Source organism: Pistacia vera, unplaced genomic scaffold, assembly GCF_008641045.1.
Source record: "Pistacia vera cultivar Batoury unplaced genomic scaffold, PisVer_v2 Contig184, whole genome shotgun sequence".
In the NCBI taxonomy this organism is placed as follows: domain Eukaryota; kingdom Viridiplantae; phylum Streptophyta; class Magnoliopsida; order Sapindales; family Anacardiaceae; genus Pistacia; species Pistacia vera.
Window position 1 is genome coordinate 509,788 of NW_022195938.1, and position 23,963 is coordinate 533,750.

At 34.8% G+C, this 23,963-nt stretch overlaps 2 protein-coding genes and 1 non-coding gene across 4 annotated transcripts; all 3 read right to left on the minus strand.

The window, feature by feature from the left end:
• Nucleotides 1-1,367: 1,367 nt before the first annotated feature.
• LOC116126864 lies at nt 1,368-1,474 on the minus strand. Its single transcript, XR_004127542.1, has one exon. It is a non-coding gene; the product is annotated as a small nucleolar RNA R71 (small nucleolar RNA).
• A 6,818-nt stretch (nt 1,475-8,292) lies between these two features.
• On the minus strand, nt 8,293-15,019 carry LOC116126774 (calcium-dependent protein kinase 17-like). Its single transcript, XM_031412443.1, has 11 exons — nt 14,668-15,019; nt 14,466-14,585; nt 14,154-14,245; nt 13,258-13,358; nt 13,050-13,082; nt 9,504-10,009; nt 9,233-9,376; nt 8,966-9,118; nt 8,762-8,877; nt 8,502-8,669; nt 8,293-8,424 (listed from the first exon to the last, which is right to left on the minus strand). The coding sequence occupies exons 1-11, from the start codon at nt 14,888-14,890 to the stop codon at nt 8,293-8,295; spliced, it is 1,788 nt and encodes a 595-aa protein (XP_031268303.1). The 5' UTR covers nt 14,891-15,019.
• Nucleotides 15,020-18,044: 3,025 nt separating this feature from the next.
• Nucleotides 18,045-23,898, minus strand: LOC116126781 (protein CLT1, chloroplastic). 2 transcript variants are annotated; one of them, XM_031412451.1, is made up of 10 exons: nt 23,369-23,887; nt 21,369-21,514; nt 21,129-21,166; nt 20,776-20,891; nt 20,482-20,578; nt 20,348-20,383; nt 20,161-20,211; nt 19,912-20,035; nt 19,108-19,233; nt 18,045-18,485 (listed from the first exon to the last, which is right to left on the minus strand). In XM_031412451.1, exons 1-10 carry the CDS (start codon nt 23,788-23,790, stop codon nt 18,310-18,312), a joined length of 1,332 nt encoding a protein of 443 aa, XP_031268311.1. In that variant the 5' UTR covers nt 23,791-23,887; the 3' UTR covers nt 18,045-18,309. The 2 variants fall into 2 exon arrangements, 1 of the variants encoding a protein (XP_031268311.1); XR_004127535.1 differs by lacking the exon at nt 18,045-18,485 and adding an exon at nt 19,358-19,424 and having other exon boundaries at nt 23,369-23,898.
• Nucleotides 23,899-23,963: the final 65 nt, after the last annotated feature.

Genomic DNA, 23,963 nt, shown 5'->3' on the forward strand with positions numbered 1-23,963 from the left:
GAAATTCTGGAGCTTTGATTCACAATATAGAGAAGTTTTCCTTATTCTTTTCTTGTAAACTCATGATGAATGTTTTAATAAAGATGATTGTTTCTTTCATGTTTATTATGAACTAATTCTCTTTTCTAGGGCTAAGATGTAGCCCAATTTCTTAATTATGTATTGATCTTTGATTGTTAATTTTTATTAAGAATTCTTCCTAAGTTTTACTATTATTCCTAATGCTTTTGATTCTTAAGGGCCTAAGAATTGAATGAACTAATGGACTAAGTTGAGATTGAGAGATGATACTTAGTTGGTCTACGGTAGTAAAACCATATGTTGAGCGAACGCTAGAGATAGGTTACCGCGACTTGTGAGATTTTGGTAAACTCCATAGAGCGTAATGATCCCCAATTGCTTAAATCTGATTAGAGATAATTCGGGTTAGTAATTAGGGATTAATTTGATAATTGTTATAGAGAAAGTTATTGGAAATTTAGGGAGTTTGACCTGTAGAAGAGCTGAATAAAATTAGCATAAGAGATCGATACATATGAATAAGAGTTGGTGTGAAGTCTATGCCCTAGGTTTAGTCATCTTGTTTTTACCCAAAGGTTTATTTTAATTGTTCTCTTTTCAGTTTTCTTCTTAAATTCAATTGTTTATTTAATTTAAGTTTTCCTTGATAAAATTGATCAAATAGTAATAAGATAGTTTAATTGTTAATTGATAGTAGTAATTCCCTTGGGTTCAATATCCGTATTTTATACACTTTATTACTTGCACGATTTCGTACACTTGCGAAAATCAATAAGAAGTTTTTGGCGCCATTGTCGGGGAATTGCTTTTATATTATCAATATCAATACAAGCTGTTTAGTTGCTAATTTGGTTTGTATTATATATTTTTTTTATTATTATTTTTGTTTTTAGTCCTTTAATTTTTTGTTCTATATTTTTAGTATTGGACTGTATAGAGGAGTTAGTTCAATGGCTGATACAGGAGTTGAAGTTGTTCAAAGAGCATTGAAGGACTACTCTAGTCCTACTGTCAAAGTGTGCTATTCTAGCATCAGGAGACCACCAATTCAAGCAAATACCTTCAAGATAAAGTCAGCAATTATTCAAATGATTCAGCAGATGGTCCAATTCGCTGGGTTGGCTAATGGTGATCCCAACTTGCATTTCGCCAATTTTATGGAGTTGTGCGACACATTCAGGCATAATGGAGTCTCTGATGACGCAATTAGGCTAAGGCTTTTGCCATTATCTCTTCAGGATAAAGCTAAGGCTTGGTTGATTTCTTTGCCATCTGGGAGCATCCCGACATGGAACGAGTTAGCTCAGGCGTTCCTCACTAAATACTTTCCACCTGCCAAGTCTACCAAGTTGAGAAGTGAGATTACCAATTTTTACCAACAAGACTTGGAGTCATTGCATGAAGCATGGGAAAGATATAAAGATCTCTTACGGAGGTGCCCTCACCATGGTTTACCAATCTGGTCGCAAGTGCAAACGTTCTACCAAGTGTTACTACCAACTATTCAAGCTATGATTGATGCTGCAAGTGGATGAGCATTGAACAATAAAACACCAGAGGAATCATACAATCTAATTGAAGTAATGGCAAACAATAATTACATGAGGACTTCGGAGAGAACTCTAACAAGAAGATCAGCGAGAGTGCGCGAAGTTGATGGTTACACAGCGTTGGCTGCTCAACTTTCAAACATCCAGAAGCAATTAGGTAATGTGTTAAAAATAAATGCAATTGAATTTTCTTCTTTAACATGTGACCTTTGTGCAGGAAATCATCCATCCAAGGATTGTCAAGAAGGGAACCCATTTGCTCAGCCTGAACAAGCCAATTACGTCAATAATTTCCAAAGGGGGCAAGGGAATCCATATTCCAACACATGACAATCCCATGGAGAAACACCCGAACTTCTCTTGAAGCACAACAACGAGCATAAACAACCTCCTGTTTTTCAGAATCAAGAGCAAAATCAATTTAGAGAACTGTTGACGAGTTCATTGAAGAAACAAGAGAGGTTTGAAGACTGACGTCCTGGTTCAAAATCAATCAGCTTCTATAGGACCTTGAGACTCAAATTGGGCAAATTCACAACATATTAGCGGGAAGAGTTCAAGGAACTTACCAGTGATATTAAGGAAAGTCCAAAAGAGCAACTCATGCTATCATGTTGAGAAGTGGTAAGGAGTTCAAGGAATCAAGCAAGAAAGAAAAAAAAGGCAACAACTCGAAGTAGAAAAGTGGACAAGAATGACCATGCGGTGGACGATGAGACATGACCCTCCCATATCCTCATAGAGTGCAAACAGAGATTGGTAAAGCAATTCGGTAAGTTTATGGACATGTTTAGAACTTACATTAACATTCCTTTTGTCGACTGTTGGAGCAAATGCCGAAGTATGCGAAGTTTCTAAAGGAGATTATCACCAAAAGAGGAGATTTAAGAACATGAGACGATGGCTTATAAGAGTGTAGCGCATTGTTATTGAAGAAATTAACCACAAAGCTCAGAATCTAGGGAGTTTTATATTCCTTGCACAATTGGTATTTTTTATTTGTAAAGCTTTATGTGATTTAGGAGCTAGCATTAACTTGATGCCATTTCTTTTTTCAGAAACTTGGTTTAGAAGAGGTGAAGCCAACCATGTTCATCTTCAATTGCGGATAATCCATAACATATCGTAGGGATGGTGGAGGATGTCCTAAAAGGTAGACAAATTTATCTTTCCGTAAATTTTGTAGTTCTTGATATGGAAGAAGATTAGACACTACCTTAAATAGAAGCCTTTTCTTGCTACTAGTAGGACTTTAATAGATGTACACCAAGGTAAACTAATCTTAAGGGTGGAAGACGAACAAGTGGAGTTCAATGTTTTTAAAACGATGAAATGTCTATCTGAGTTGGATACTTGCTTTGAGATTAGCATCCTTGATGACAAAAGTAAGAAACCTTAGAAGAACTACCCTATCTCACCCTAGAAAATTCTTTAGTTAACTCTAGGATATGGCGCTGAATTTGAGAGGTAATGAACAACAATTGAAGCCTTATGGTTTTGGTGGATTGAAGGATAAAATGGCTTGGATTTTCCTAGATGATCCAGATTGAAGGATATTAAAAGTAGAGCTTACACTCTAATAAAGCGCTTCTTGGGAGGCAACCCAAGCGCTTTACTTTAGTTTTGATTTTTGTTTTGAATTTATTCTAATTTTTGTTTAACGTGTTAAGTTGTGATAACTTTGATTTGGTTTGATATGTTAGTTGTTTATGTTTCACCATTATTTCTGTTATGCACTCTAAATTGGCCAAGCATGGAACACAGTTTGTTTTCTTTTGGATTAGATTCTCGATGACTATTGGATACAACAAACAATATGCATGCCTTCACAGATTATCTCCACATAATGTGCGCGAAAGGTAGTGTGTTTGTTCTCTACACATTGAGGACAATGATCATCTCTAATGTGGGGGTAAGGAATATTTCTTATGGTCAAATGGTTTTTGGTGCTTTGAATATCTCTTTAAAAGCTTTTGGTGAATTGTTTTAGTGTGTTGCTCTACATAGTCAATGATAAGACAAGATAGTGAATTTGTACATTGAGATTTTATTAACTTTCGCGTAATGTAAAGATGATAGTAGATGTCAATTGTATTTAGTTATGACTCTCTTGGGAATGGTTTTGATTGGTTAATATTCGGAAACTTAGAGACGTTTTATGTGTGTTTTTATGGGCGGATAATTTTTTTTTTTAATGTGAAAATTGGGCATAAACTCTAGATACTTGATAATCTTTGAGGCGAAATCCTAGAATCTCATTGCTGGATTTGATTTAGGCAATTTTCTTTGGAACGATTGAGCCTTTCAAGCCAACCTATTTATTTATCCCTATTAACCCTTTGAGCCTATATATACACTTGGTAAGCCTTATTTTTTTTTTGTTAAACCTACTATATCCACTTGACATGAAGCCTAAAACACTTTCCGACCCATCTTATTGTGAGGACTTAATTAAGTGACCTTATAAGAAAAACTCATGAAGAAGTGTGGTAGAAGATGAATATATATTTTTTGAACCACAACCTAAGTATGTGCAATAGATAGGTTGGGGGTTGTGAAAAAAAAATGATGATATAGAAGCGTGGGGTTGACAAATTTTTTTTTTTTTTTTTTTTTTGAGTTACTATCTTCATAAAAAAAAAAAAAAATGAGCAAAAGAAAGAAAAAAAATTTGCAGAAAATAGGAAGAAATAGCTGGGGAGAAGAACTTGAAATGAGGTATATTACATGAGGGTTTGTGCTATATATGGGAAGAAGGTTCAATCAATGTGAAAGGATAGAGAGTGAATGAGAAGGAAGCAAGAAAAGATTGTTCATGGTCATTTACTGAAAAATATTAAGTCTCTTATATTTTGTTAAAATTCTTTTCCGTTCTTTCATAACATATTACCCAGCCAACGTTACACCATGAAAAAGACCTAATGATCCAGTTAGTGATTGGATTCTACATTAGTGGAGAGTGGTTTGAAAAGTAGCCTATGGATTTTGATTGCACATTTGTTTATTTTCTACTTTTATGGAAGCTATGCATAAAATATCTGGGCTTTGGGAGAATGTTTTGTGAATGATTATGAGAGAGTCAATACAAAAGTGTAGTTGAATCACCTTAGTCTTTGCATTTGCATGTTGTTAATTATTCGTTTTGTGCACATTGACACAATTTTTGAGACGATTATATGTATGAATCCTAAATGTTGTTTGAGTCTTAGTTTTGAGTCTAGGTGAGGTTAGGTTGGTTAGGTATTTGTGGGTATCATCGCTGGAAACCCTCACAGACTATAACTCGTCACTAGGGCCGTAGGGTTTTAAAGGCTTGTTGCATATGCTAAATGCAACCTGACACTACGAAGTGATTAGGATAGTTTAGATATAGACTTTTTTGTTTGTGTTTTCAAGCTAAAGACTTGTCTTATCGCTTGGCTTGCTAGGGACTAGCAAGAAGTGGTTGGGGGTTGTGATAAGAGCTTGAATTACACATTTATTTAGTGGTTTATGGGAATATTTGTGGGAATTAGGCTTAATTTGGTAAAGTGGCTTAATATTTTCATAATTGCCTTTTATAGGATCACGGTTTTTTTGAGTGTTTTTGAGGCACTAGTGCTTAGATGTTATGGTCGGATAAGAATCATGTTGGCAACGGTGAGGGACTAGTGGAAACAAATGATCAAGAATCGGAGTTGAATTGAAGAAGTTTGGAGTTGAAGTAAAGAGAAGATTCCAGATTATGTTCAGCTTACGCATGCCTGGTATTTTGAGAATATCTTGAGCGGTAAACTCTGATTAGAGATTCTTGACGTTGGAAATATAATTCAAAGGGCTACATTTATATGTTTACATTTTTTCAAATCCATCATTATCGAGTTCAAAAATCAACATATTTGAAGAATAGTGGAATGATGCAGAAAAGGGCATTAGCTCTGTGCCGCGGCACTTTTTCCAGTAGCTACGGTGCCGCAGCACAATAACGGAAGTCACTAACTTGTTTCGTTTTTAGCAGGAGAATAGGGTTAGGGTTCCAAATCAAATAGAATAAGGAAACAACCCCTAACCCTTGTGGGATATAATAGAAGTCTTTTAGCATTATTTGATGATCCTTTGGGTGGAAGAAAGGGAGAAAAATCTGCAGAGAAGAGAAATAAAGAAATTTGGAGCTTTGATTCACAATATAGAGAAGTTTTCCTTATCTTTTCTTGTAAACTCATGATGAATGTTTTAATAAAGATGATTGTTTCTTTCATGTTTATTATGAATTATTCTCTTTCTGAGGCTAAATGTACCCAATTTATGAATATGTATTGACTTAAATTGTTGTTAATTCCTATTGAGCTTTTATCTAAGTTTTACTATTATTCCTAATGCTTTTGTTCTTAAGGGCCCAAAAATTGAATGAACTAATGGACTAAGTTGAGATTGAGAATGATACTTAGTTGGTCTACGTAGTAAAACCATAGTTGAGAACACTAAAAACCGGACTTGTGAGATTTTGGTAAACTCCATAGAGCGTAATGATCCCCAATTTTAAATCTTTAGAGATATTCGTTAGTAATTAGGGGTTAATTTGATAATTGTTGAGAGAAAGTTATTGAAATTTAGGAGTTTGACCTGTAGGAAGAGTTTTAATAATTAGCATAAGAGATCGATACATATAAATAAGAGTTGGTGTAAAGTCTATCGCTTAGGTTCTATCATCTTGTTTTTACCCAAGGTTATTTTAATTGTTCTCTTTTCAGTTTTCTTCTAAATTCAATTGTTTATTTAATTTAGGTTCCTTGATAAATTTGGATTGATCAAATAGTAATAGGTAGTTTAATTGAAATTGATAATAGTAATTCCCTTGTTCGATTGTATTTTATACATTTATTACTTGACATTTCGTAACTTGGAAAATCAACAACATTCGGCTAAGCTCTAAACTAACATGCAAACTTCAAATTTTTGCCAGTCGATACAGCAATCCAGTTAGCCTGTAGTTTCATAAAAAACTTCAGCCTTTATCAAATTGTTCAGCTAAAAGAAAAGGAATTGAACATGCATCACATCACCCTCAATTGATCGAACAAAAAAGCCAATTTTTATATCACACACATCAACATTTATGCATCAAACACCAAATAAACTTCAACAGATTCATCAAAACAAAAAATCAAACTTTTAGAAATTTTTTTTGGAATCATAAAACTACTGGGAAGGGACAAATGAAAGCCTGAACAAATTTCAAAAAGGGGATTAGAAGACCAACTTATCACTAGAAGTCGCCAAAAACCTCGCCATTCGCCCAAAAAAGTCCCTGTCAACAATCTTACCCCTATCGTTACCATTGTACACGAACCCAAAACCCAAACTCACAAACCGCCCCTCCATTGCCAGTTCACCTCACCGTTAACACTCATGATCACCTAAATAGTCACTAGAAGGCAGTCAAAGACGTCAACCCAAATCCCAAGAGTCTCTCGCTTCAAGAACATGCAAAGTAATGACTATTGCGTTTTTTTTCCTTTCATTCAAATGTCAACTCTGATGCACGTGTCAATGCCCAAGCCCTACACTTCAATTTCAAAATTTGATTTTAGATTAAATTATTAATCGACAATGGTGCCTTTACTTTTAAGTGTCCTTTGACCATTATGCCCTTATACACTACAAAACTACTAACACTTGACGATTGGGTGGGAAAGGTATTTTGAAACTTTTTGGGTGGGGAAGAGTTATAAGGCAAACCTTGGGTGGGAAAAAGTCGTTTACTTTTTTTTTTTTTTTTTTCTCACCTAGGGTTGTCGAAGGTTTTGGTGGCTTCCTTGCTAGATAGTTCATTTTTTGCGTGTACTTTTTTTTCTTACCTAGAGATTGTCCTAGATAGGATGTGTTTTGGTTTTTAAGTTTTTGTGTTACTCTCTTGGTTTGTTTAGGTTCTGTTTTTAGTCCTATCCCAATGGTTTGTCACGTGGAGACTGACACCTTTTTATAGGCCTCATTATACATTCTTTCTTTTTCTATTTAAGGCTTGTTATCCAAAAAAAAAAAAATAAGCAAGCAACACAAGATGAAGTTGATAGGTATAATCTTGGGTTTTATTACAACAAAAATCAACGCAAAGTTATACACTCAATGTAAATTTACAGACTAAAGGAAATTAATAATATACTTTTACCGTATGATTACCCTTGCCGTGTAAAACTATAAAGCACACTTGAAAATGATCTAAATTAAAGACCGTAAACCATATGATAAAACGAATAAACAACAACAATAACATCTTATTATAAATTAACCCTCAAAAACTGCCAATAATCTTAGTGTTTAGCCATCTCCCTCTAGACTTTGAAAATTTACTGGCATGCACAATATACACGTAAGTACTTATGCTTCTTTCCCCATCACACACCATTGTAATTCAAACAAATAAGATTCACGCCGCTTCTCGGATTGCATCTTTATTTCCTTTTCTCATCATCGCCACAAATTCCTCAGTTGATCCGACCATCCTGCAACATAATATCATCAGCATTTGAATCAACATTAATAAGACGTTATTGGTTGCTTACATTATCGTTGTCAACTTCAGAAATGATTCCTTATGTCTTTTCCATCACTCATCCCTATTCTCGAGAACTTGCTCTAGTTCTTCAGTGGTGTGAACCTATGCATATACCACACAACAAAATAACCATTATGAAGCTATTAAACTACAGTTTGAAGTAATAAAATCATATATTAATTCATTTCACCCGCTATTGTCTTTGTCAAAGTGTTGGAAGGCTGTATAAAGATGTTCTTCTCTATCCATTCGGTTGATATGCATTGTTGCAGTGATAAATTCATCGTAGTCTATGGTACCGTTACCGTCTGCATCAGCCTATGGTTTTTCATAAAAACAAAAGGGAAATTAAAACAATTAACTCGCTTAATTCTCACTAATTATAATTAACTTACAGCTTCCATCAATTGTTTAACTTCATATTCAGAAAGCTTAGTTCCTTGCTTAGCAAGTCCTTGTTTCAACTCTTCAAGTGTAATAGTTCCACTGTTATCAGTGTCTATGCTCTTGAACATCTCCTTCAGCCCCATGATTTCTTCTTCTGATAGACATCCCGCGATGATCTACCGATAAAATTCTCATATTATATATACGATGTGAATTTAATCAATCTCATCTTAATTAATTAGATAAAAAAATAATAATAATTTAGTACCCTGAGAGCAACTTTCTTGAACTTATTCATTGCCTTGAACTGTTTGAGCCTACTCAAAACTGCATTATCAAGAGGAACATCTGGTGCTTCTCCATCCTCCTTGATCCATGGATGACCTTGTAAAAATCATGTAAAATTTCATCACATAATGTTCTTAATATCAAGCCTAGCTGACAAATTTTGTTATCGACGTCCCGAAATTACCTAGAACTTGAATGGCAGTCAACCTCTGCTTAGGATCAGTTGTGAGCATCTTCCTAACAAGATCCTTTGCTTGAGGTGAAATTGAAGGCCATGGATCACTTGAAAAGTCTATATGACCACGCAATATTGCATTGAATATCCCATGTTCCGATTCTACCAAAGAAAAACACCACGTCATTATGTTGATATAGTAAGACCGTCCAATGAAAAACTGAAAACAAATTTATCGATTTCCATGCTATAAATTGGAACCGAAACATCATTTACCTGCCCAGAAAGGAGGAACACCGCAAAGAAGAATGTACAACATGACCCCAACGCTCCAAATATCAGCTTCAGGTCCATATTTCCTCTTCAGAACTTCAGGTGCAATATAATATGCACTGCCAACAATATCCTTGAATACTTCTCCTATTAATATATAAAACCAACAGCTATTAACATTACAAGAAATATGGCCTTTGAGAGACCGAAATCGCGTCACATTATATACAATTATTGTAACAACATGAAGGCATCAAATTCGGAGATTATATACCTGGCTTGTAAAACACAGAGAGACCGAAATCGGTGGCCTTGAGAGGAGAATCCTCATCCTTGTTGAGAAGAAGGAAATTTTCGGGTTTAAGATCTCGATGAATGACCCCCATGGAATGACAAGTATGCAAAATTTGGACGATCGTCCTCAACAAGGAAGCAGCGGCGCGTTCAGTGTAATGACCCTTTGCAATAATCCTATCAAAGAGCTCTCCTCCAGCGCACAACTCCATCACCAAATGAACTGATTGTTTATCCTCAAATGCTCCTTTGAGTTCCACAATATTCGGCTGACCCGTTAAATGATGCATAATTTGAACCTCTCTCCGAACATCCTCAATATCTTCTTTGTTAACAAGCTTCCTTTTCGCTATAGTTTTACAGGCAAATTGTTCACCCGTCGCCTTATGCGTACACAAATGTGTAATACCAAACTGCCCTCTCCCGAGCTCTTTTCCGATGTTATAAGTAGACTTAACATCTTCCATCGGACGGCCTAACACGGGTCCGATAGGACCGCCGCCTCCTCCGCCACCAATACCCTTGCTGGAAGTCTTGGAGGAAGAATTGGGACCAGGATTTGGAGAATGAGGAGCAGTTTTAGGATGAGCTGTGGAACTATCCACAGCAGCATTGCCAGCATTATGAATAGAAGAGCCTTTGTCCTTTCCATTATCAGCCTTACCATGAGAGCAACAATTGCCCATATTAAAAGCGGAAAGGATTAAAGACGGAGGATTATACTAATTAAAAATGATGGTGATGGGTTTGTTGTAGAGATGGGCTAATATTTTTTTTTTTTTTTTTTTTCTAGTTTGATCAAATGTTTCTTTATGGGGGTTGAAGAAATCGTTGCAAAGAGAAAGAAAGGCATGTATAGAGAGAGACAAGAAAGAGGAGGATTAGGAAACAGGTTGGATTTTTGGTGTAGAAATTGGGGAGGATTGATAGTGAGGAATTTTAGGACTAAAATTGTTGTTGAAAGGGTCAGGCAAACTGATGGGAAGTAATTGATTTGTGTTTTGAGACATGGGTTGAGAGGATTTTCCGGGAAAAGATTTTTGTATTAACATAGTAAACATAAACCTGATTCACACCAGTCTAATTATAATCTTATAAATTGTTGTTTATTCAAGTGAACCGTATAAGTTTTTTGTGGAATTAACGTTACAACAATCACAAGGCTGCAACCAAAATTTGGTAAAAATGTTTTCTATAATCATTTATAATACTACTTCTGTTGGGTGGGTTACTATCATTTTATCCCATATTCTAAAGCTGTATGAATATATCTGTTGATTTCATGTCAACTTGTATCATTAGCTAAACATTCCGATTGCGGTACTTTCATTCATATACTAGAACAGTTAAACTAGCATACTTATTGCAACTTATTGCATTCCCATTGCATAAGAGATCATAAAAGATACATGGTTGGACTTACCAACTTGAGGAATTAGAGACAATCAACACACCATCACAATCAATAATCTAAATCTCATTAAGAAAGTAAATATATGGTTAAAATGTATGGCAAAGCTGATCAGTTACAATATATTTCTTTTTCCAATAATTTAATCTGAGTTTCTTTGCTTGTACTCATCTAATAGTCTCATTCAATCGCAACTCTTTCAGCCTCTGTGAATCCGAGTTTAGTCTTCCCTCACTCCATTTTAATTCAATCCCAACAACTTCAATCTCTATAAACCCGCTAAAGTTCAGAACACTGTTTACTATGTAGGAATATTACATATAAAGAGGACATGATCTGTTGCGCATGGTTCTCAACAAAAAATAAGTGTTGTACGATGACTCTATTGGGAGATTAGAAAACTCATCGGTGTCAATACGTAGGAATTGATGGATTAACCCTGGTAGCATATGCATGTATTCCTCCTGATAAATTGAATACTGTCCTAAAGCCCTGAAATAACCAAGATACAAGGTCAGAACTCCATTGAAAACCGTAGTAAAATAAAAAAAATATAATGCCGTGACAGTATATAAATTCATTTTAATCTATGTATTATCTAACTTTTAGTTAGAAATGTTTCTAGCATGTCAACTATAAGTAAATAAAAAGACTGATAATAAGATAACAAATAACAAGAAGACAATTGTCGGTTACAAAGACATACACGTATGCAATAATATGTCAAAAAAACAGCAAAGTAAAAGACTAGGAAGAAATAATGGCACAAGGGAGAATTGCAAATTATCAATGAAGCACTATGGAGATATTCAAACTCAACATTGAAATATATAGTCATTTTTTGGAGATAGCATTTTCCATGTGCATTGGAAACGAATCTATAAACGGAAAGGGCTTTACCTGTGTCTGCAACCACTTGGCAACCTGTAATGACCGCATGCCATGGTGACACTGCACATAACATGTATTTCAGCAATCTAAAATAATGGCATTGGTGTGAAAGGGAGGAGACTTGAAAGGTAATTTATTTTATTAATAAAAAGATAAAATCAAAAGGAAAAAAAATACCAAATTTTGAATGGCATTCAAACGTACAAGGGAGGAAATGATCAAGAGAAATTCATGAAGAAGATAAGGTTTCAATACAACAAAGGAGGATTTGGAGGGAGGAGGGCAAAATTTCTTAAAACACCTTACGAAACTTTCAGAGCATTCTCTTGATACTAACGACAAATACACAAGCAGTATAGGAGGGAAAGACAAAATAGGAAATCTTTGAACACTGATTAGAAGTGTACACACCATTACATATGTATCCTTCTGAGGGTCAAATTTGGTAGTTACATCAGGTCCCCAGGTCCCAAACTGGCGGAGGGGAAGAACTTTAAAGCCTGGCAAAGAAGCTTGGGCACTGTCATATGAGAAGGATCAAAAAGTGGTGAAGACATAAAACAGAGATAATCAAGAAGGGAAAATATTAGAAATTATGAAGAAAGCGGCAAAATATACAAAGCCATTATTCCCACAGAGAAACATGTATGTATACATAGCTCCTGTAGTGTAACATGTCAGCTACAGCAAGTTGCCAATTTTGTTTCTTACCGTCATAAAAAAATTCACTTATTGGATTTATGCAGAAAAATCTCTCTAAGATCCATTTAGTTCCCATCAACTTACATGGAGATAAAGCTTTTGGGAGATCACTTGTTCAGTTGAGAATTATAAATGTTCCGGAAATGCAACTACTGGTTATAACTCACAATCCTTTTTGAACATGCATCAGCAGATATTATGATCAATTGCATATTTCCCAAATTACTCCCTCTTTTTCATAGTAACTTAAACATATGCTTCCCAGTCCTATAAAATACTTCAAAAATTAATTTTCTTCAAACAATTTATTGGACTACGAACAGTTAGAAACGTACGAATACTTTGGAGTGCATTGCAGTCATCTTTAAAACTAGAGAAGTAACTAAACTAAGTAAATGTGCAGCAAGTCAAGCCGGAGAATCAAAATGGAACACGAGAGCATACACTTCATCAGGTTCTCGAACATCAATCAATTGTGCCTCCTCAAGGAAATCAGGATCTTGCATTTTTACATGAAATTCATCAGGCTGAATGTCTTGAAGAGATGATTCTTCCCTGGCAGCAAAAATGAAAGATGCAGAAAGACATTAGCACAGACAAAGCAAGAGCTAGCATCTGCATCATTTCATCAAGCACTATTAAGTTATCGCTTGATCCAAATGTTTAAGCTATCAAACATCAATATTTAAGTCTAACAAATACAATATTCAACTAAGATTCTAAGGCATACCTCTCAGATAGAACTTGCAACAAGTGCCATCCAAATTGAGTTTTAACCCTTGCAACTTTGTTCAAAGGGGAACTAAATGCAACCTCCTCAAATTCAGGGACCTAGGTGAATTTACAATGTATGAACTGTCAAATGTCAACCATACTGAAAAGTAAGATAACCCCTTGAACTAATGTGCATGTATCTAGGTGCTCAAATTAGTGTAACCCATATTTACAGTTGAAAATGAAAAGAATTGAGGGGTGCTCATATGTTTCCTCTATGTAAATGTTCCTTGCAATCCAAAGATCTAGACCTAGAAGACAAAGGCAAACATCAGAGAATGCTGTATCAGTGAAGAAATGTTGCTCAATTAATGCAGCATTTACCTAGACCACAAAATGCAACATTCACCGATATCCCGTAAACGAATACACTAGCATACTCAGTCCTCATTATTGAAACATTTAAAGAAACTTCAAACTGACTAAATAGAGTTTTGCTGATACTAGAACACAAAAGCTTTTACATGAAAATTGAAGTAGTTTAGTACAGCTCACAAGAGTAGTCAATTAAGAAACTTACCTGAGCTTCACTGTTCTATGCATGCTATATAATCTTAAGAACTTTCCGCAATTCGTGCGATAAAAGTATGTGTGTTAATAATATTTCCCATGTGTGAAATGAAGAAAGAAGATTGTATAATAATCTTCAAAACCATTAAAGTGCTATTTAATCTTAAATGCTTTAGTAGATTTTGCAACAATAGTGAATTTGTCCTACTCTCATTGCGTGAATCAAAGAAAGATTGAATAGCAATCATATCACATTGAATTGTGTAATCGTCAAGGTTCTTTATATATAGCCACCAACAAAGCAACAAACTATAAAGATAAAATTTCTCATTTTCAGCATACCATTTGCCCCTTTGTCACCCAACCAAGCATTCCCCCCTCTTGTTTAGATGGACAAATTGAGTATTCAACAGCAAGGTCACTTAAATCCTCTCCTTCACAAAATAAAAAATAAATAAATGAAAAATCAGAATAGTAATAACAAAACAAAATCCAAAACAGAAAACCTACAGAAATTTTATCTCACTTTGCATTTGACTTATGTACTTGTGCACGTCTTCTATCATTTACACAACTGAAATTTCGTTTCGTTTCCTTCTATTTTAACAAAGTCAGAAATTTTCAGTTCAAGTCACTTGAAAGACTGATTTTTACCTTCAGAAATCCTCCGCTGAAGCTCCAACAAAAGCTTGAGGTCATCTTCTTTAACAAGTAAGTGCTGCACCAAAATTTCTCTACCACCTTCAGAACTACCATTCCCACCACTTAACGAAGCTGAAATGCAACACAAACACTAAAACCACTTAACAAAAATAAAAATAGCGAATGGATTTTCACAAAAGGACCAAAACATTACCTTTAGGACACTGAAAACGACCCACCATAGGCTGGGGCCGTCTCAGGCTCCGCAGTGGAGAGGGTTTGAAGGGTTTGGGGAGAAAGGTTTGGAGAGAAGAAAGAGTGGAGAGTTGGTGACAATTTGAAAGTGAAAAAGAGAAATTAAGAGTGGGAAGCAACGCTTGTTTGAGAGCAAAGAGTGCTGGTGATGCTACAGGCAATAGATAAGTAGTTCTTATCATTGTTACTTTCTGGTTTTTGAATCGAATTTCGAGAGAGACAGAGTGAGCGAAACTGCTGAGAGCTTGAGGTTGAAGGTGTGAATAAATAAACCGTGTGATGGACTCCTGCAACTCACTGTCGAGGGAAAGCAGCTGTGCAAAAGAGTTAATAAATCACAGGGGGTTATCGTGATTAACCAACCACAGCTTAATATTTCACAGAAGAATATCATAGACTACGTTTAAATTTTCCAAATTTACATTCGGATAACAAGTTTTGTACCTTTTTAATTTAGGGGTGTTCAAAAGAATCGGTTGGAACCAAAACCGGTGGGTACCCTGGGTTTGGTTCCGGTTCTTACCCAGAACCAGTCGTCAATTGATAGGTTCCGGTCCAAATTTTTGGAACCGTTACTGTGCGGTTCCGGTTCCGGTTCCTATAGTTAGGAACCGGAACCGGAACCGGAATCGGAACCAAGAACCAGGAATCGAGACTAATATAAAATAAAATTAAAGATTAGGGGGGTTAATAAAAACTTTTGTAGAAAAAGTAATGTGAATATATTTATATTTATATTTAATAACATTTAAAGTAAGTTGGTTTGACTTTTGAGAATCTACCTTTACAAAGTAATGGAGTTTGTAATTTTGAATTTATAATTTGTAATTTTATTTTTGTTAACAAGTGCCAGGTGGGAGGGGGGTATTTGTAAGTTTTTAAGGGTTTTTTTACAATTTTAAAAACATTTGGGAGGTCATGTAATTTTACAGGGTATCCAAAATCAGAACGGAACCGTTGTTACAGGTTTTGGTTCTGGGTACCTAGGAACTGGAACCGTTGGTTCCAGTTCTGGTTCCAAATTTCAAGGAACAGTCGGTTCCGGTTTCGGTTCCTTCAAAAAGTGCAGGGTATCCGGAACCGAACACCCCTACTTTTTATCATAGATTACCCTTAAATTTTGAAAATATATCATAGTCATAGGGGTGATTGGGTCCGGGTACCCTGGAATTTTTGGAGGAACAGAAACCAGAACCGATCGGTTCTGGTACCCTAGATAATTCATTAGTCCCCGTAACTTTACAAAATAACCAAAAAAAACCTGTAAAATTTACAAATACACCCCCATTTGTTTAATATTCTATAACAATATAACCTTTTCTTTATTAATTAATTTCCATATTTCAAATAATTGTAATAAATAGTGTAAGACTATACATTAAAATTATTCATAGCTTCTTCATGTCCAAAATCCAAAATCCAAAATGTTCAATATATAGTCTATGACAAATTAAAATTGATTTGGGCATTTAATTGTTAGGTTTAGGTTAAGGGTAAAATTTAAAAAACCCCCCAATGTTGTATACTAGTTATATAAACCCCGGTTCTTTTTCCGGTCCCTTGTAGGATACCCTATTATCGATTCCTTGCAGGGTACCCTATTCCAAGTTCCTAGTTCCGATTCCTAGTTCCTATTTTTTAAAACTGGAACTTACCTTGTAAGGGTCGGTTCCGGGTCTTACTCGGAATCGAGACCCCGGGTACTCGCCGGTTCTGATTAGAATCTATTTTCATGCTCACCCCTAATCATAGATTATTCTGATATGTTTTTGTTTGTAATAGATGAGTGAAATGGTAACTTCGGTTTTATAAGAAAATGTTAGAATAAAATGATAACCTTAATTTTATAAAAAAGTGTTTTGCAAACTTAACGACAATGTGACAGGTTTAACGTAGAAGGGTATTTGTAATTAAATTTTTAAATAGTTTATCACTAACTAGAGTGCTATAGTCGTTTCTCCTATAGATCTCATTGTTTGGCATCAGTAAACAGTTTATTAACAATAAACTACAAATTCTTATTATGTGGCAGAATTATGGAGAATATTTTTACTTGGAATAGCAGAGGGTCCAGTCAATTGCTTAATCAAGCAATTGAAGTTATAAGGTGTTATGCCTGGGAACTTAATCAGAGAATATATATGTTTCCATTTCAGCAATTTTATTTTTGCAGACTAATTGTAGTTTTGATTAAGTCAAATCTGATAAATGTAGATTTTAGATTTATCAGATTTGACTTAATCTGAACTGATTTATCCCCTTATATGATAATTTTATTATGTGTGAACGAAGGTTGGGTTGAATATTTGGTAGACTCATGCCTTGGTATAAGGTATGAAAGTTACAAAAATTTTAACGTACGGATCAAAGACCAGTGATTGATTGTTGATTCTCAAATATCTTTGGTCTTTAATGCATTGAGAATCGATAATCATTGATTTTATTTGGGTTCAGACGACCTTCAGAATAGACCCTGTGGTATTGAACTTTGAAGGAACGGGAAAAGGGCATGATTGGGTGAATGGGCAAGGCATTGGGCGATTTTGGCCTTCTCAAATTGCTGACTCCAATGGCTGCAGTAGATCATTTAATTAAATCGACACCAGAAAGTATGAAAAACCCTCCTAATAATTGGGTATGTAATACTTTTTTAAAGCAGTGAGTATTAATAAAATTAAACGATCGATTTAAGAACACCCAGTACTATAAATTTTCCTACTAAATGGGTATGTAATAGTAATACTTTAAGAAAACAGTGAGTATTGATAAAATTAAATGATCGTTTAAGAACACTCAGTATTACAAATTTTTCTACTAAATGGATATGTAATACCTTATAAAAACAATGAGTGTTGATAAAATTAAAGGATCGTTGAGGAACATTTATGATAATAAACCGTTTATTATGTGATTAAGTTGTTAAATGAGTCTATGAATACTTTATTTTAAGGCATGTTTAGTTGTGCCATTGATGTGTCTGAAGCAACATTTGGATCAAGCGGCTCTGGTAACATCATTCTCAAGGAGGTTTGCACTTTGCAGTGCAAGCTCTTTTATAGAGTATCAAGCTGTGTTATCATGTTATGAATAGTGAGTTAATGTAATATATCTGCTATTTATAATATTAGTTTCACGTTTTATGTTATGAATCTTCAATATAGACACTTCCTTTTGTAATTGTTCCATTCTATGTCATGGAAATAGAACATTAAAGAAAAGAAATCCAGAATTTTCAATTCTTCTATTTCCTTCACTTTTTCAGGAATGAAACATGAAGTCAAATACACATAAATGACAACCAACCACATTGAATTCTAAATTTTTTGAGCCCTACAATTGTTGTATTTGTCAAAGTGGGTCAAGCAAATTTTTTGAGCCACCTTTTTTTTATTTTTTATTATTATTATTATTTGAGATGATTTACTGTCTTACACATCGATCGAGGATCGATGAAGAGTAAAAACTAGCTAATTTAAGTTCAATAAAAATTACAATTATAATAACAACAATCTTCTTCCTGTTCCTTGGATTAACTGAGGAATTAGCTTGCACCAGTTTCTGAGCTAGAAAATGGCGATGCTACTGATGATTTATTAATATGTTAACTGGTAATAGATGAGGAAGAAGAGGCACTATAAGAACTCACTTTTGGAGTCCAGGCATAGATGAGCAAACCCATTACAAGGATGATTGCTCCTGCAACAAAGCCGGTTGGGAGGGACGATGCAACGCCAAGGTATGGTAACGGCAATGTGAAGACGTATACTGCTATTGGCACTGCCATGTAAAAAGCAATCAAACTTATTAATTTTAACAATCCATGGTGAATAAACCAAAACAAACTATCAACTTCTGTGACTGTGCTCCTATGTCCAACAGTTCAATACGCTTCATTCTTTGTAAAGCACCCAAATGTTATATGGAAACTCAAGAACTTTCAGGGTAGTGATGTGACATACTGGATTTACTCTATTTCACTTAACCTAGTGCTGATGATGTGACGCAAACATTCGTGCTTTGGACAAAGCAGATTGTCGTATTGCTTATTGAATGCCACTTTACTCAACTTCCATTGACTTCTTGAGACAGGGTACTTTTGACTCAATCCTTGTGCTGGATCAGTAGCTTCTAACATTTGTCATCTAAGGTGAATTTTTGTGGTCATTGGCTCAGGATTGTCAAGTAATTTTGACATATTTTCTAGCTCCATTAAATGTTTCATACTAAAAGGAATCCTGAAATGCCCCCTAAACCTCACTGTTGGACCGAAGGAGCATGATGCAATTGTAACCTTTATTTCCTTCTAAAAGATGATAGTATACTAAAGATGAACTTGGAACTTATCCAAGGCTTTGTTTCTGCAGGACAAAGACTGAAATAGATAAAATGAATTGCATACCTGAAAATGTGGAAGCAAGGGAGGATACTACTGCTGAAGAAATCTTGAGGAGATGCAGCAATGATATGTTAAAACCCATGTTGACAAGAACGAACAGTATAGGGAGCAGAGGTGCACCATCACATCCTACACAAACAAATTGCGAAGAATTTACAACAGTCAATCAGTGAAGTTAATATGCAGTATCATTTCAGCAGAAAGGTTTCTAAAGCAGGAAAGAAGAACTAATCTGGATGACAACACAGCCTACAAAGAGCAAGTAGTTGTTATATCCGTTCTGTTCTTATAAATCCTCTTCTCCTGCTGTTAGACCATCACTGCCAATATGTATTCAAATTTTAGTTGGAACACATGGAATTATAATTGTCCTCACTCTCAAAACCTTAAAACCTAATATATGACATCTCTCTTCTTATTTTTACTATTAAATATAACTCAGCATTATACTCGTAATGTCAAGTTGATATTTCATAAGATAGCCCATAAAGCATTTTATATCATCCGACTTAGCTGAAAACTATTTGTTCTAAAACCATTTTGGTTGAAAATGAAGCAAATACTGACTTACCGAGTCTAAATAAGTGAAAAGTGAGATTATCTGATGCCCATAAAAGTTTTAACAACATATGCCTCTTCGTTCCTTGACATGAGATTTTTTATAAATGAGAATTAGATGCATACACTTTGGCTAGCTAGATGTTGCATGCCATCAAATATGTTTCATCGCCTTATGCAACCTTTAGCTCTAGTATGGCAAGAAAGTTATAAGAGAGATCATAGCTTGCCAAACAAATGACAACTTACCACTTGATAAAGTACCAATGTTCAGAAAGCAGGCTGCACCATCTCTAAGATAGTTTGGAAGTTGACTAAATGGAACACCCCATAACTTCGACAAAAATGGTAGCAAAATGCATATAAACAGAGCCTGTATTAATCGATGCAAAGATTTTAGCCCGCCAGATTTGCAATGAAAAAAGAAATAGAAATTGGTGAACTGCAATTTTGTGTAGCCACAAGAACCAAAAATATTAATTCCTAATGGATACCTACCTGAAATGCAGATCCATAGGAATTTACAACAAATAGATCCACTGAACCTCCCTGTAACAAATGCAAAGCAGTAATTTTTAAATCACCCAGGTATAATCCAAACATCAGTCTGGCAAGATATTTTGAAAGTGGAACTTCTATATAAATCTATAAAGATATACTTGAATTCAGCCAGTGTAATACATACTTTTAATCGCTCAGCTGCATCTATAAAGATTATTTCCTACAAAACAAATGGAAGAAAAAGGTGTTGCCAGTTGGTGAATGTGATACAAGAGAAAATTTGGACAAGTTTAACTATCGTTCAGAAATCTTATTAACCTTTAGCACTGTATCAGCAGCTTGCAAGAGAAAAGAAATTATCATCAGAATACTCCAAAATATACCAACATCCTTGAATGAATGACCACTAGATCCACTGCAGAAGTGAACACTAGAAGTTAAACCAAATACTAATCTCAATTATAAGAGCAATGATTATCATATTTTTACAAGGACATGAACTTGAGTCAGGATGACCTTACGGATTTTTATACATAACTACTAATATGCAACTTTAATTACAAATTTTTCAGACTCCATTTCATATAATAGTATAAAAATGAAATAGCCAACCTTGCTACAGTAATGATTACACCAATGGCTACAAGAGAACATCCAAGTAATTGGTTGACTCTATATCTTCTCCCAAGGAAAATAATGGATAAGAGAATTTGCCATACAAGAAAAGTCTGCAAAAAGGATCATTTGCAAAATGAAGTTGTCAAATAAAACTCATGTCCTCAAAAGCTTAAATACATCAACAAATTTGACTAACACTCTGAACTAAAAACCTGTATAACATAATATAATCACAAAAATAAATTTGTGTAAATGTAAGTAAAGAGCCTACGATCAGATGGACTCGGCCATTCAGAAAGTGAACTACTGGCTTTAGCAATTAAAACCAGTCACTAAATGCTTCTAACCTGAGACAAAATGGGAATTGATGCTCCAGAAAGAATTGCTGATCCAAGTTACCAGAAAACAAATACAACACGTCAGAATTCAATACAACTCATGTAACACAAAATAATAAAGTATCTCATGCCTATTAATTTAGCAGTTAAAAACAAATTAAAAGTGTAACTGAAGAACTATTACGTGAAGCAGTGAATAATGTGTCTAGAAATACAGAGCACGGACAAAAAAAGATACGAGGAAATTACCTCCAGCTGCCATTCCAGTAACAGCAGCAAGAGCCTCCAAAAGACCAACTAACAAGTACGGAGCTTTTGGCATGGAAAGCATCTCATCTGTGACAATGCCGGCATGGTAACGAAGATACAAGATAGAAAAGTATACAACAACATAACTGAAACAAAAAAACATAATTTCAGTTTCCAGTTAAACATGAAAATCTGTGTCAACCATAGCTTCCAAGGCAATTAAATTACAATATCATTATGAATTTGAAGAGTTGTCCTGTTTTTCTATTCTCTAGTCAGGCATGCATTTTTGTTGTAATTTGTAACAAAATAGTCCACAAAAGGCTATAGATGCCTTGAGCTATGTAGAAACCTAGCAAATAAAGCGTCTTAATGGTTGAGTCATTTTAATGTATATAGTACTAAAAGATCCTCAAAGAATACTAATCTTTTGATGGGATGAAAGATTTAAGGAAGAAATTAAAGTCCCTGACCTTGATTTTGAGACATAAAGGTCCCTGTGATCTCAAGAGCAACACAAAGTTTATTGGCATTCAAGTCTGTTCTGTCACTTGAAACACACACAACACTGTAAAATATATATATATATTTGTTTAAAATATTTTCAAAAACCGTTTTCAAGCACAATTCTAAAAAATAATATAAAATCAGGTATCGATGCTTTCAACTGTAAAAACAGTTTTTAAATATTATATCAAACATATTTCCGATAGTAAATATGATTTTTGTTTTTTTACAAACGCCCTCTTGTACAAGGGACTTTAATTCGACTTTAGAAACCACAAGGGCTGCTTTGTCATCAATAATCCCATGATTTAACTATAAAATAATACGAGGTAAAAGCTTGTTCCCGTCGGGACCACACCGCAACCGAAAGAAAGAGCCATAAAAGTCTTTAAAAGACAAAAGAGGCTCAGGGGAACACGTGCCACGAGGCAGGCACTCGTCCCACCACAACACAAGCACAATAATACTACCTAAAAAGATAGTACCAATTATTATTATTATATAAAAGGAGAATTTCAAGTTGCATTTCACAAACGTATTTGACTTGTCCTTTTAGATCCATGGATTTCATCAATACTGGACCCACGCACCACCACCCTATAATGCTTTTCTATTTTTATTTCGTTTCTTTTTTTTTAATATTCTTCTTTCTTCTTATAAACTACACCATCACACCTAAAGTTATAAAGTCTATACTAAGAATAATTCTCCAAAATATATATATCATTGGATTTTAATAGTAAAAATATCATTTCAATCCTATGATATGATGTCATCACTAAAGATTTACTCTCTATATTAATATTTTCTTATTTTCTTTACTTTACAAACCCAAATTTATTTGCAACTGGAGTCCCGTCAAAACCTATAATAACCCTAACTTTGTAGGGGCAAACCACACTACTATAGTCCTAATCAATTGGCTGACCCATTTAAACCATAAAAATTGTGATGTTATATCAAACAAATTTAAAAAAGAAATATTTCGAAAGGAAAACATAAATATAATTTTAAATCAAAAACTTTCAACGAGCCATAAAAATAAAACTGAAAATGAGAAATAGAAGGCGACAAGGCTACACGTTTTTGTAGTAAAAGAACAACTAAGACATGTGCAAGATATGAGTTTAGAGTATTTGTCCATTTCTTAAGTAGATCAAGCCATTTTTTTTTTTTCAAATTAAATATATCCACTAAATTATAATTCTAAATTTAGACCCTCAAATTCATATTGGTTTATTTATTTATATTTATTTATTCAGTTTTCATTTATTAAAGTTTATTTTCTGAATTTTACGCTAGTACATGTACATAACAAATCCTAACGATAATTATATAATACTTCATATCATTATTAATACAATAAAATAAAATAAATTCTCTTCTTTGAATATTTAAATAAAACTCATACTATACAAATTAATATAAAAAAAATATAATGGAAACACTAATTAATAAAAATAGTAAAACAGAGAAATAAAATTATTAGGTACCCGAAAGTAGCAAGCTGAGCAAGAAAGAAGGGGTAATGCTTAAGAGGAACAAGCGCCAGTTTATACAACACTCGATTTCCAACGCCCAGGACCACCGTAACCGCCGCTGCCACCACCACTTCCACCTTCCTACTCCTTTCATCTTTACTCCTCCTTTTCTCCACCGCATACGACCACGTCCCCGCCTTCCTCTTCTGCACCGCCGCTTCCTCCCCCTCCGATCTCTCCCACAGTCCTCCCGCCGCCACCACGTACAAATTCGAACGTTTTTTCAGCGATTTCAGGACGAGCCATGGCCGTTGATTTCTCTGACCGCGTAAGAGGCATGAAATCACCGCCGTACATGAAGGTTTTCGTGATTCAAGTAGAGTAGTGTGTGACACGGCGGGACCGGAGGTGAACCGCTGGTAACAAGATGTCATTGTAATGATTATAATGACAAGATCTGCTGGAACGGAGGGCGATTGAGAGAGAGAGAGAGAGGGAGAGCGGTGTGTAGAAGAAGAGGTAAATGATTTTGCGTGTGCTTATATATCGTTTTCAAAGCTAACTTCTTTCTTCTTTTCTTTTTCAGAGAGAAAAGAAAGCAAAACGT